Source organism: Hippopotamus amphibius, chromosome 15, assembly GCF_030028045.1.
Source record: "Hippopotamus amphibius kiboko isolate mHipAmp2 chromosome 15, mHipAmp2.hap2, whole genome shotgun sequence".
NCBI lineage: Eukaryota > Metazoa > Chordata > Mammalia > Artiodactyla > Hippopotamidae > Hippopotamus > Hippopotamus amphibius.
The window spans coordinates 39,359,393-39,372,762 of NC_080200.1; the positions used below are offsets into that span (position 1 = coordinate 39,359,393).

At 43.8% G+C, this 13,370-nt stretch overlaps 1 protein-coding gene across 2 annotated transcripts in view; it reads left to right on the plus strand.

Moving 5' to 3' along the window:
• The first annotated feature begins 249 nt into the window (after nucleotides 1-249).
• LIFR (LIF receptor subunit alpha) overlaps nucleotides 250-13,370 on the plus strand; it is a 76,109-nt gene continuing 62,988 nt past the window's right edge. Inside the window, exon 1 of one of the 2 annotated variants that reach the window (XM_057708250.1) lies at nucleotides 250-541. In XM_057708250.1, the coding sequence (XP_057564233.1) occupies nucleotides 426-541 (116 nt within the window). In that variant the 5' untranslated portion in view covers nucleotides 250-425. Of the gene's footprint in view, nucleotides 542-1,087; nucleotides 1,401-13,370 lie in introns of those variants that run through there. The other variant, XM_057708251.1, reaches the window with a different exon arrangement.

Genomic DNA, 13,370 nt, shown 5'->3' on the forward strand with positions numbered 1-13,370 from the left:
AAATTGCTTTGGAATTTCATCCAAAGGTCTCTAAAAAACACGTTGGCCTTGGTGCTGGTGCATCAAATAAATCACAAATGAAACAAACAAGCTGGCTTCCTATTGAAGGTGTATCTGCAGAGCCCTGTGGCTCTGCGTGCCAGGCGCTCCATCTGGCACATTTCTGAACTTTGTGAAATTAATTGTGTCGAAGAGAACATCATCAAACGCGTCCGGCACAGAGCGTAAACATCTTCAAACCATGATTCTGCGCCATCAAACGCTCTCCAGCTAATTACATTTGGTGCATTACTCTGGAAGAAAATCGAGGCCAAGTGAAACTGCGGAAATGGGAACAATGCAAGGAGGAAAAAATCTCACCCCATTAAGGGATCCGTTTTTTTCTCCGCACAAAGAAGCCCACCACGCCTCGCAGGCAAGACTAGATGGCTCCAGGATATTCTCAGAATGCCCCGGCGGGCCCTCTGGGGCCGAGGGAGCCCAGCATCGGGGAGGAAGAAAGTGGCCTGAGTGGCAGCGCCCCAGCCCGGGCGCATTTTAGGTAAGTCATGAAATCTCAGCAATCGCACGCCCGCCCCGCAGCCCCCGCGCAGGCACAGAGGCTGGGTTCCGTGTGCATTTACAGAGGAGGCTAAAACACAGCCCCGCGTCGTCCTCTCCTCCACGCAGCGTTCGCAACGCGCACTGACAGCGTTTGGCGAGCCGCTCTCCGCACAGGGCCGCCGCGCGCTAGGCCGGCCTTCCCTGAGCATTTGCACCAGCTGGGCCGCTCCTCTCCGCGACTCTCCCGTGACCTTCCGAGAGCGGCCTCGCGACGCGACTCCCCGCGGAAGCACCACCCCCGGCGCTCGGGCCTCGCGCGCGGCCGCCCTCCGCCGGCGCCCAGGGGCGGCCCCGCGGCGAGGGCCGGACGCGCGCGGTCCCGCCGGGGGGCGACGGCGGGGGCGCGCGGGCGGCTTCCGGCGGGGGCGCGCGGGGCGCGGGCGGCGGGGCGGGGCCGGGGGCGGGGCCGGGGCCGGGGCCGCAGCGCCCCCCGCCGAGCGGCGTGCAGGCACCGCCCCCGCGCGCCGCAGTCCCGGCCGGAGCGTCTCGCCCGTGGCCGAGGCCGTTACTGTTGCCTCCGCGCGGCTCTGGCGGCGGCGGCGGCTCTGGCGGCGGCGGCGGCTCCCGGGGCTCGCGGAGGGCAGCGGGCCGCCCCTCGCCCGTGGCCGCCTGGAGCAGCCGGGCGCTGGGACCGGGGAGGCGAGACGGCGGCGGCGGCGGAGGCGGCGGGTCGTGCCCGGCCCCCCTCTACGCCTCCAGCCCCCGGGCGACTGCGGACGCCGGGCAGCCCCCGGGCGGCGGCCGAAGCGGCCGAGCGGACGGCCGGGGATGGCGAGATAGCGGCGCGGGAGCGGCCCGTGAGTGCGGGGAGCGGGTGGGCGCGGCGCGAGGCGCGGGCGGGGGGAGCCGCGGAGCCCAGCCGGGTGGGCGGCTCGCGGGGCGGGGGGCAGCGCTGCGGCCGGTTCGGCCCCGGGGTCGGGGCGGGGGCGGGGCGCGCCAGGTCGCGCCGCTCTCCCAGCGCCCTTGGGCCCCCCTGGGCTCCCGGAGGACGCCGACTCCCCGGCGGCGAACTTCTGCCCCGCGGCGGGCAGCGAGTCGTGAGGCCACGGGCTACCTGGGGGATGGGAAGGAGCAGTAATTTTTTCTTTTTCCTCAGAGAGGGAGTCAGCCCAGGGGTTGCGTGACCCCGTGCCTCGCCTCTTCATTAAACGAGTTCTCTCTGTCCCTTCCGTACTCATGGTGTGTGTGATTTACCTGTATTCTGTGTGCTTGGATCCGAAGGCGCTAATACGGATTAAATCCCCGAGTTAAAAGAGTTGGCGATCAGAGTTATTAGGCTTCATAAAAGATGCCACTTCTAATGCGTCGTGGCAAAGGACAGAGCTGGAACCGTGAGTTCTGACCGACAGAAAACTGCGCTGCCAGTGCTGTGAATTTACGCCTGGAACGATGTGGTTCTGGTCTCCACCTTCCGCGTCCCCACCTTGGGCTACCAAAAATACATGAGGTGTTTTATTTGCAGTTGGTTACCTCTGTGCTCCTTTTTGTATGGGTGTGTTATTGCAGCAAATATTGATGTAGCATATATAGTGTTATTGAATGGCATTTGTATGAAAGTGATTTTTTTTTTTGCATTTTTAATGCGTTCTTTTAAGATACAGTTTTCAGCAGAGAGGTTTCACTTTAAAGTTTGCCTTCTGAATTGTTCGTTTTCAGGTTTAGATTTGTCTTTAATTAAAAAAAAATTTTGCTTCGAGTAAAATCCAGTGACTTAGTCGTCTCATTTAGTCAAGGGTCCAAAAGTGATTCTTAAATTTAAAGCAAATTCCCCTCCCCAGAAAAGGAAAATGAAAGCGTTTGTTTAGTGCGAATGATGCTTGCCCCTTCCCCTAAATGCTGATTTTGCCGCAGATCTGAAATCACATCTCACTAATACCAGAGGGTTCCTTGTCTTAGCCTGGCAGGGGAAAGGAAACCTAAGTATAATAGGTGTTTTTAAAAACACTGTCCTCTTACTTGTTTCTTATGTTGCCTCTCTGTCTTATAGCCAAGGGGAAACTGTTGATTTGGAGGCTTCATTCGGTAGTTACAAGCTCGATTTAAATTTCCCTTCCAAGAACTGAATTGAGGCTTATTTGCTTTGTAATAGGTGAGACCACAAGCGCGCCTCTCTAATTAGTGGAGACTTGGATTCTTTTCTGGGAAATAACTTCGCTCTTGAAGAGAACAAACTTTTGTGATCTTTGAAAGCTTCTGCTTATTGATGTTCATCGTTTAATATGTTGTCAATAGTATAAATTATTATAACATTAAAATTGATCATATTAATTTGTGGGGCAGGCAACCCATGCACGCTGTAGAAGATTCAGTATGTGTGAAAAGCTACAGAGGGGAACGTATACTCCCCACTCCCAACCCCCTCCTCCCCCCCACCCCATCCCCCATGCCTCACTGCACCCTGTTCTTCCCAGGACCCAGGGTTACTAACTCCTTGTGTATATCTTTCCAGATAAAGGCCATGCTAGGATAAACATTTTGTATGTGTTCTTTTTATTTGTCTTTCCACAAGTGAGGACGCATTGTATACTCTGTTCTGCACCAGCTCCCCGCCCTCCCCTCCCCGCAGAGTACTAAATCTTGGCAGTCTCTACATCAGTACCTAAGAGCTGTCTCATTCTCTAACAGCTGCTGAGTACTCCATTAAGGAGAAACCATAATTTACGTAACCTCTTCTTTACTGAGGTAGGTTGTTTCTACTGTTTTGCTATAGAATGATTGTAAAACATTAGTTTTTAAGGTTTGTAAGTAGATTTCAATTATTGCCAAAGGCAGTAGTAACTTACTTCTTTGCATCATGTTCCAGGAAATAAATGCCCCTTCTCTCCAATGTATACCCTTTCCTTTTATATAATTTCAAAGCAATCTGTAAGGATCTTTGGTGTCTTTGTGGTGAAGCATGAGACATCAAGGTCATTTACTAAGGTCGTATTCCTTAACACCTTAGCTCTTTGTTTCAATAAAAGAAATAAAAGATGAGATATAAGTTTTTCAGAATAATCTGTAAAAAAAATTCTTAGAGAGTTTAAATATTTTGAACATGGAGAAAAGGCTCATACCTTTGATTAAGTTGAAGATAAAGGCAGTTTGTGTTTCATAAAACTTGTTTGCCATTAGGCACTAACATTCCTGCCTTTTGTAGATTATCACCAATATCTCATATTTTAATGTTGCTATAATATAAATTGTACACTTAGGAAAAAGCTTATTCATAGCACTTTAAGAGGGTGTATGCTTTTAGAAAATATTTGCAGCTTTTCTTTTAATTTAAAATTTGAGGTCTCTTAGAGTGCTTTTAAAAGAGAATAAATTGTAGAAGTAAGACTGATGCTAGCTAGCAGTTGAGCCAAATACATTAGAAAATTTGAATATTAGCCAGTGTTGAACTTTATATTTCCAGTATGCTTATTTCTGAGAGTGTTTTTAGGACTAATGTAAGAAATTATAATAATCCTTTTTTTTTAACTGACCAAACAAATCTTTTCACATTTAAGGTGTTTTCTTTTTCCTTTGTTATTTAGTACCTGTCATTGTGGTACAAAACTGCTAATATTGTCTATATTTGCTCTTCTTAAGTAAGTATTCACTGAGCGTGTGTTAAATTGCAGGCAACTTTCTAGCGACTAAGAATATAGCAGTGTACAGGACAGACAGACACACCCATTCTAATAAGTTCACATCTTAGTAAAGGAGATAGATAAAAAGCAGAGAAGCAAAAAAGGCAATCATATCAGAGAGTGATAAGTGCTGAGAAAGTGATAAAATAGGATTGCTGTGGCAAACAGCGACAGGGTGGAGGCTGCTGTTTTAGACTGAGCAGCCCTGGAAGCCTCTCTGAGATGGAGAGGTTTGAACTGAGAGTTGAGTTTGTTTTTGGAGATCTGGAGGAGAGGTGGCTGGGGCAGGGATCAGCACATGCAAAGGCCCTGCAGTGAGACTGAGCCTCACACGTCAGAGGAACAGAGGGCTGCCTGTGTGGCTGGAATTTATGATGAAAAAGAGGCTGGTAGGAGAGAGCAGGAACTGCGATTGGTGTCCTGGGTATTTGCATATGTCAAGGAACGTTTACAGAAGTGGGAAAGAGACCTGGGATGGTGGAGTTCCTCCACCTGCTGGAAGCTCCAGGAGGAAGCTCTGGGAGGGCAGGCACTGATCTACTTGTTCCAAGCAGAACAGCCTTGGTCAGAATGGGCCGTGAATATTTATAGAATTAATAAATAATTAGAGAGTTTAAGAAATAATCTTGGCCTGGTTTTGGTCAAAATACCTAGATTTGGGAGTCTTTAGTTGAATTTTCCATCTTGGCTGTGGCCCTTGGCATTACCAGATCTGTTCTGCTGTTACCACATCCTCTCAAACTGTTGCTTTAAGTCAGTTGTATTTGATTTCTATTCCCTGACGTTAAAGTATGAAGCCTTAAAAACATGCCTGATTTGCTAGGACATTATAGTGATTTCTGAGTAATTGAGTCAGATGTTCCATCTTTAATTTTAGTGGATTAGCCATTTGTTTAAGTATAAAAATTTCAGAGATGTCTTTTTTGATATAGTGAATGTGTGAATTCTTTTGGGCAGATGACAGACTAACGAGCACATAAAATATATGTACTTTTTGCAGGTATTTTTATTCTCACAGGAAGAATGTGTGTGTGTTCTATTTTAGGGAGTATCAGGAACTGTGGTATTTCCTCTTCCCAACTTCTAATCTGTTTGTCATTCTAAATATATGTTCCTTTATATTAACTGCAAGCTTGGAAAATGAGTTTTGTGCCAAGCAATTGTTGTGGATGCCTAATTAGAAGCTGTTGTCTTTTTCTTAACTGTGACCTTTGAGGTTCTGTTTAACATCAGGAGTTGTGATCTTGCAGAATGAGGGAGTTTGATTGTTTTCATTTCCTGTCCTAATTGGTTGATACCTGAACCCAATAAATTGTTCCCATATAAGGTAATTTTATCTTCCAGCGTTCTCTCATAAGCTGTATGCACACGCTATGTAAAGAATGGATTCTGTGACTCCAAAATCAAGTTACCTTTGTCTTTTGTCACTCTCCATGCAGTGAAAGCTCTTCAGGCAAATTGCAGAAGCCCATAAGCACCTGTTTTAGAGGTCACTGGTACATGGAGGCTTAGCTGCTTCAGTTAAAGTACTTTTACTACAACCTTTACATTTCCTTTGTGAACTGTAGAGATGCAGGAGTTCCAGATTTGTCTTACATTGTCTAAAATTTACAGCACATACATTCTTACCAGTCCTGGCTGCTCCTGTTGCTCGTGTGAGCAGAGGTTGTGTTTATCAAATACTGTTTAATGCTTTTATGTTGGAAGTTGAAGAAAACTTTCTGGTGGGTGAATTTTTCATGTATGCTTCCAGAAAGGTGAGGAAATCTTGCCTCTACCCATTCTTCTGGTTTGTAGGACAGGTACGGAGGAAGACTTGGAATCATTGTATGTGCCCATAGCTGAGAGTCTGTATCTGTATTATTAAGTGGCAGTATCCTGGAAGACCACAAGAAGGCGCTAATACTTCCAGAAAGTGTGTGGCTCTTCCCTAAGGATACTTGGGATACCGAGGCCCCTTGCCTTCCTCCTTGCAGGAGCAGGCTTCTCCAAGGACACCCTGGATGGCAGGAGAGTCGAAATGGTGGTGGTAGGAACATGTGGTAGAAAATAACAAGTGATAGCAGAAGTAATGCTTCCCATTTCTCATATTGGGGCAGTGAGTTGTAGACATTCTATAGACAGAATGTGCCTTTTAATTGGGGGTGAGGGTAAGCTGGAAAGAGATGACTTCACCATCACAACTTCAGTGCTACAGCCACCAGCTGGGTGCCAGCCTTCCCAGCCACAGGCTTGGAGACCTGCCGCCACACCAGTGGGTCCTGTTTCACGTTTCATGCTGTAGTATTTATAGTGCAGTTGCAAAAGCAAAGGAGGCAAGAACATTTTAGGATCCTCTTCAGAGAAACAGTTAAAGTTGGGAGCATAAATCTTCATCTAACTCGAACCTTATCCTGTATTATTCCTGGAAGTTACCTGGACCACCAAAGGTTTACTGTAGCTGTAAAATCTGGGAGGAGGGGGCTGAGAGCTTGGCTCTGATTTCTAAGGAAGAACTATATATAGTCTTGTATATAACAAAACACAAAGCATTTACGAATAATAGGAGCTTAAGCATTCAAACAAAACCAAAGAAGCTATAGAATTTAAGAGCCAGAAGGGGCTTTGGATCATCTGGTCAATTTTTTTAAGTTTACTGATAAAGAAACCAAGTCCCAAAGGTGTTCTGCTTTGCCTAAGAATCCAGTAGTTCCAGACTGGCGTTGTAACTTAGATTTGCTGATTCCAAACTGCAGAGTTGTGACCTCCCCTCTGGAACAGCAGGAAATTTGTGGGGTTCACTGCTGTGTCTCCATAGAACAGTGCCCAGCCCATAGTAGACATTCAGATATGTATTGAACAAGTGAATACATAAGAGAATTGAAAATTTAAGATTGCACATTAGCTGTAAGATTATACTTATAAAATTTGAAGGAATATACGATTTCATGAGTTTTTTTCTCGTTAAACAATAGAGCATGTTGCTATTAAAGCCCAAACTATTAAGCCTAATATTAGCCAAATGGGCAAGTGAAGATGTGGAGTTTTACTTACTAGCTTGGTACTTTTCAGAGCCCGGTGTCACTAGATTTTGTAATATTCGTTCTGTTCAGTCTGCTGGAGTCTGGTGTCATTCAAGTTTTATATTTTGTATTCGAAAACATATATACTTTAAAGTCTGTCATTTGTTGTCTGAATTGTTTGCTATTTTTCTAGATATGTTTTATCAATAGTTTCACTATTTTTAAAACTTAGAGGCATATAGGGACTTGATTGTTTAAAAACAGACCTAGCTAACCATTGGGTTTTGGGGATTGTCACTTTCAAATGCTGCTGGTGGGTATTTCAATTGTTATAACTTTCCAGGAGGGCAATTTTGTATTACTCATTGAAAGCCTCAAAAATGTGCCATGTCCCTTAGTCAGGCATTTCCACCACTAGGAATTTAAACTAAGGAAAAAAAAATAAAGTGTGTCTACAGAGACCAATCTATAGCAGTGCTTCTCGCCTACACAATGCTTGTGGGCACCGAATTCCTGTCAGTAGCTTTCTCCCCGCACAGCAGTTCTTACCTTGGTGGGAAGTCACGTAGTGGGGTGTCTCAAAATTGGGAGGGGAGGGAAGCTCTCCCAGGTTTGGGAAAAAAACTCATCTCCAGATTCTGGTGACCTCCACCAGAAGTACACCAAAAAACCCAACCTCTAATTTGCAAAAATGATTTTTGTAACTTTGTTTATGATAGTTATAAACTAGATACAACGTAAATGCTCAATAATAGGGAGATTGATTACATAAATTGTGGTATATACCCATACATGTGATGAAAAACCCTTTCTTCATTGACAGTGAGGTAGGGAAGTATTTATTGATTTGGAAAGATACTCAGAATTTGTAAACTGAAAAGCAGATTGCAAAACAGTATGTGTAAGTTGATCTTAGGTTTTTTGGGTTGTTTTTGGAGAAAGAGGCAGAGAGAGAGAGAGAGCGCACGAGTGAGCAAGAGGGCGCTATTTGCTACCCATTATGTAGGAAAATGCCAGGAAGACTATACACCAGATGTTAGGCGAGGATATCTCTGTGTGTGGAAATTACAGGTGACTACTATTTTTATTTTCCTGAATTTCCAACATGTAAAGCATGTATTGTAGTAAAGGGAATGAGAGCAAATTCCTTTTTTTGTTTACTGGCTGCATGAACTTGGGCAAGTTCTGTGTCTGATTTCTTATTGTAAAAGGGAATAATAGTCTCTGCCGCATGGTGCCTGCCAGTAGTATGTGTTAGATGAATGTTACCTTGTCCTCGCTATTCTCTTATAATTAAGGCCAATATTCCTAATAGGATTTCTAAGCAGGGTAACATATCAACTATTGTAAGAAGCCTTTTAGAACACTCTGACAAAATATTTCATTGCTTCTGGTCACTGGGAAATATTTTGTTGAGTTATTATTTACTTTAAAACTGAAATGCTTTCCAATGCCAAGAAATTTTATTTTGAATCAAAGACATCTTTTTTTTTTTCCTCTGTTATTGTCTTCTCTAGTATTATGAGAAGTTCTTGAAAGTCAGGGTCAGATCTTTTCTCCTTTTATAGAATTGTTAAATAAAATGTGATTCATTCATTCAGCAACTACTAAGGGCCTTTTTTTTCCCCGCAGGCAGTGGGTAGACATCAGATATGCAAGCAGTGCCCAGGGCAGACACTCCTCCAGGACTTGAATGGCGTGGAAAGTGACCAGGGCAGTTCAGGGCCAGGAGGCACACCCACTCAGTAAACCCTGTGTTACCGCAGCCGGCAATCAAGTGGGCCTCCTTTCCTCTCCTGCAATTTTAAAAGAAACTGTGTTGTGATGTTACTTTTCAGTGAACACAAACATTGCCTCCTGCTTGTCCTACCAGGTAGTGAGGAGCAGACTAGGTTATTTCACCCTGACATTCACTGGTGATTTAGTGATGACTTGCAGTATACATCTGTGAGAATATCCTGCGCTAATAGTCTTCAAATTGCTACTGTATATCCTCTGTGAAGGATATGCCTTTTTGAGATAACCTTGTATAAAATTACTGATGGGTTGCTACTCATAAATCTAGGATGGATGGAATTCCTGGATATCTCATTTGAGAAATTCCAGCACATGGTCTCACAGGATGAGGGCAGTAAAGCCTGCAGTTTACAGTAAGGTTTCCATTTGATGGTATATAAAAATGCATGAATTTTGTAATTTGTTCCTTGTGTAGGGGCAGTTCTTTTAAAGTTGGCAACAGCTGTAAATATTTTGTTGTAACGTAAACCCTCAGGGTTTATGAAAAATGTCTCGGGACCTTTGTGACAACTACTGACCTTGCATTTTATTTCTCTGATACAGCCTAATAAAAGAAGATGGTTTCTTAAATCATGTTTTCTTGTTCCTGTGTAAAATGCATGTAGAAGTCATGTCACTGGTTGGAGCCACTAGCAGAGCCAACATTTTATTGTTTCTTTATCTTTATCTCACATTTTTTCCATCTACAGCACCATTGCTTTCCATGGCCTGTTCTACTCCCCTGGCCTCCGCTGGAACCCGCAAGTAGCTTTCTTTCTTTTCTTTTCCTTTCTTTTCTTTTTTTTTTAACTGGTGGAGGGGGCTCGCTTTTCACGAAGAGATACTCTTTATTTCTCTTGAGATGTACTGAGTATGTAATAGTAAATGGAGAGCAACCAAACTGTGTTGACCTGAAGACATTAGGCTGCTGGGTAAACATGAAGTTTAGCCAACTTACTCTTTCTCAAATAAAGCTTCCATAAAATTACAGGTGACTGTTTTGGAACTTTTCAGCTCAGTTACAAATAGTCAAAGTTGTGATTGCTGTATTCACGCATTCCATGGGCTGTATTGCTGGGATCAAAAACTCAAATGCTTACAGGGCCAGAAGAGGTCACAGACATTGCTGAGTGGGTCTGATCTGCCTTTTGTCTTTATGTTTCCGATAAAAACAATAAGAAATATTTTACTTTCTTCTTAATTCTGCTACAAGATACACAACACTGATGATCTAGCTGCATGGCTGACATTTGTCTCAGTTTTGGGGACCAGTAAGGAAAGATACTGGTGAAGATTGGATGTGGAGCAATGTGAGCTGAGTTTTGAAGGACGAGTTGGTGCTCTTTGAATAGACAGGGAAGAGTGGAGTGGGAAGGACATTCCGGGTAGAGGGTAAGGTGTGCAATGACACAGATGACAACAGAGCCGGCCGCATTTGTTGGGACTCGAGCACAGGGCCAGTGTGCGGCAGAGGGCAAAGGTAGGCAGGACTGAAGTTGAGAGCCTCAAGCCATGCTGACAGCTGGCACCTTCTCCTCAGGCCGGGGAGAGCCATGGAGAATTTGAGGCATGTGAGACCAGCGATTCAGATGGGTGACTCCAGGTTGTGTCACGGAGGCTTGGGACTCCAGAGACCAGGGAGCAACCTGGCAGGAGTGCAGACCAAGGGGGAAAAGCCCCAACAAGGCCCCAGCCAGGCCCAGCCCCAGAAGTTTGTCTTTGTTTAGCTAATAATGTTGAGGCATTATTTCCTAATAATGACACATGCGATAGTAATGACTCTGCTCTTCCCATGCTTAATCCATCATTCCTTTTTTAAAAAAAATTAATTAAGTTATTAATTTTTGGCTGTGTGGGGTCTTAGTTGCGGCTCACAGGATCTTCGTTGAGGCATGTGGGATCTTTTTTTTGTTGCAATGCGTGGACTCTTCACTGCATCACGTGGGCTTTTCTCTAGTTGTGGCATGCGGGTTTTTTCTTCTCTAGTTGTGGCACTCGGGCTCAGTAGTTGTGGTGTGCAGGCTCAGTAGCTGTGGTGCACGGGCTTAGTTGCCCGACCAGGGATCGAATCCACGTCCCCTGTATTACAGGACGGATTCTTTACCACTGGACCACCAGGGAAGTCCCCATCATGCCCTTTTCTTAAAGCTTCTGACTAAACTCAAATAGTGAGAAAGCATTCAATGTGTTTAAAGCTATCAAACACAGATCTACTGATGCCTTACCCTTACATTGCTAAAAGTTCGAGGGGGTCCTAAGTGTGGGTGGTTATAAAACAGGGGGTAGGTGAAGTGGGAATGATGAAGAGCTGCGTGAGCTAAGGATGTTGGTCAGAGGGCACAAACTTTCAGTTATAAGATGAATAAATTCTGGGAATCTACAGTTAGTAATAATGTGTTGTATACTAGAAATTTGTTATGAGAGTAAATCTTAAGCATTTTTACCACACACAGAAAAGAAGACAGCTGTGAAGTGACAGGTGTGTTAACTTGGTATGGTAATCATTTCACAGTGTACATATATACATATCAAATCATCATGTTATATACTTCTAATCATACAATTTTATCTGTCAGTTGTGCCTCAGTGAAGCTGGGGGGACACAATAGGAAGTAGGGTGCACCTATGGAAAGAAGGGATAAGAATACTTAGACTAAGGTTTATATTGAAGCAAGAATTTATAATAATTTGGACAGTAATAAAGATAATAATAGCTTATGTTTCATGTTAGTAATATTTTGTTAGAGTATCAACTTACTAATTTTTTAGACTACAAATGAATCCCTCAATTTTAACACCACCAGAGGACAGGATTTTAGATATTATAAGATGAGGAGACAATAGAGTTGTCCCTCTTCGTGTTAAGTTGGCAGTTACATTATTGGCCCATGTCACTAACCAGTCTTTTGTGTTCTTCCCACATGTTGCTGGTAAGTCATATCTCCTCCAAACTGTATTTGTTCATTTTCTGTGTGTTATCATCAGCACTTTATTTGGGGCCCTGAAATTATCAATGCTAAACTTATCTTATTGGATTAATTTGTTAGATTAATTTATTCAAATCCTCACTATTACATCCAGTGTATTTGCTGTTTTGCCCATTTTTTGGTCTACAAATTTGATAAGTGTGATACCTGTATTTTCCTTCATTTCATTAATGAAAATGTCAAGAAAAACCTCTGTCACATCTGTCCATAATCTTTGTCCAGGTTGTCATCATTGATTAATTAGCACCCTCTGAGTAGGATTGATCACATGGTGAAAGAGCCCCTTTTGTTACCGAGTCCAAGCTCGCTCTGCTCACTGCACAACAGTCCAGTGAATCAGAGACGAGGTGTTGAGGCAAGGAATATGACTTTATTCAGAAAGCCAGCAGACCAAGAAGATGGCAGACTAGTGTCTCCAAAAAACCCATCTTATCAGGGTCTGGATGCCAGTTTTTTTTATAGAATCAGAGAGGGAGAGGTGGTGAGGAAGTAAAGTAAAAAGACAGAAAGGTGGTTAAAAAGTAAAGTAAAAAGTGCTATCAGTCTTGAATTTCTTCTTTTCTGCAGCCGTTCACAGGTGGGCAGGGCAGATTGCCTGACTGTGAGCTGAACAGAGGCACTTTAGTTTAATATTCAGGCAGAGGGGCAGGGTTCCCTGACGCAGGCCCTCATGTATGATTACAATAACAAAAGCAGCTAAAAGCAAAGGTTAAAGTCAAAGAAACAGATTGAACATGGAGTCCAATTTAGCTCTTCACTCTTTTTTATACAATCTGTCTCTTCATCTTGCTCATAAACATCTTTTAGACATTGGGAAAGGTCTTGTTCAAAGCCAGACACTTCATGTCTGGTTCTGATGGTGGCTTTCCCAGTTCATTGGCCTCGTTAAGTAAGAGATGAGGTGGGGCTGGGATATGTTGGATGAGGGCCCCTTTGCTAATGCGTTTTGTAATCTCATCCAGGGTCAGCATCAAGCCCACATGTCTCTAGTCTATGGAATATGCTGTCTTGATAGAATGCCCGTTTCCAAGATAGTTTTGACAAATGCCAATTATTTCAGGTTCTGTTGAATTTTTCATGCTCTGTTCCATCTTATGTAGAACACTCCAGAAAACATTAGTTAAATGCTGTGCTTCCACATGCTTAGAAGATCTTGTAGCCCTGGTCAAATGCTAAAGATTTTGTTTTACTTTTTGTTTGTTTGTTTGTTTTAAAGAAGCATTTGTATTCTAAAATGATACTTGGGATTTTGAGGTCTGGGATTGAATAATATGACCAATCAAGAAAAGGCCATTCAGATTCTTTTGGAGAAGAGAACTTTCAGACTCCAACCCTAAAAAATGTTAGGAAAACATTCAGGCACATTTTGGTCAATATCTGTGTCCTGA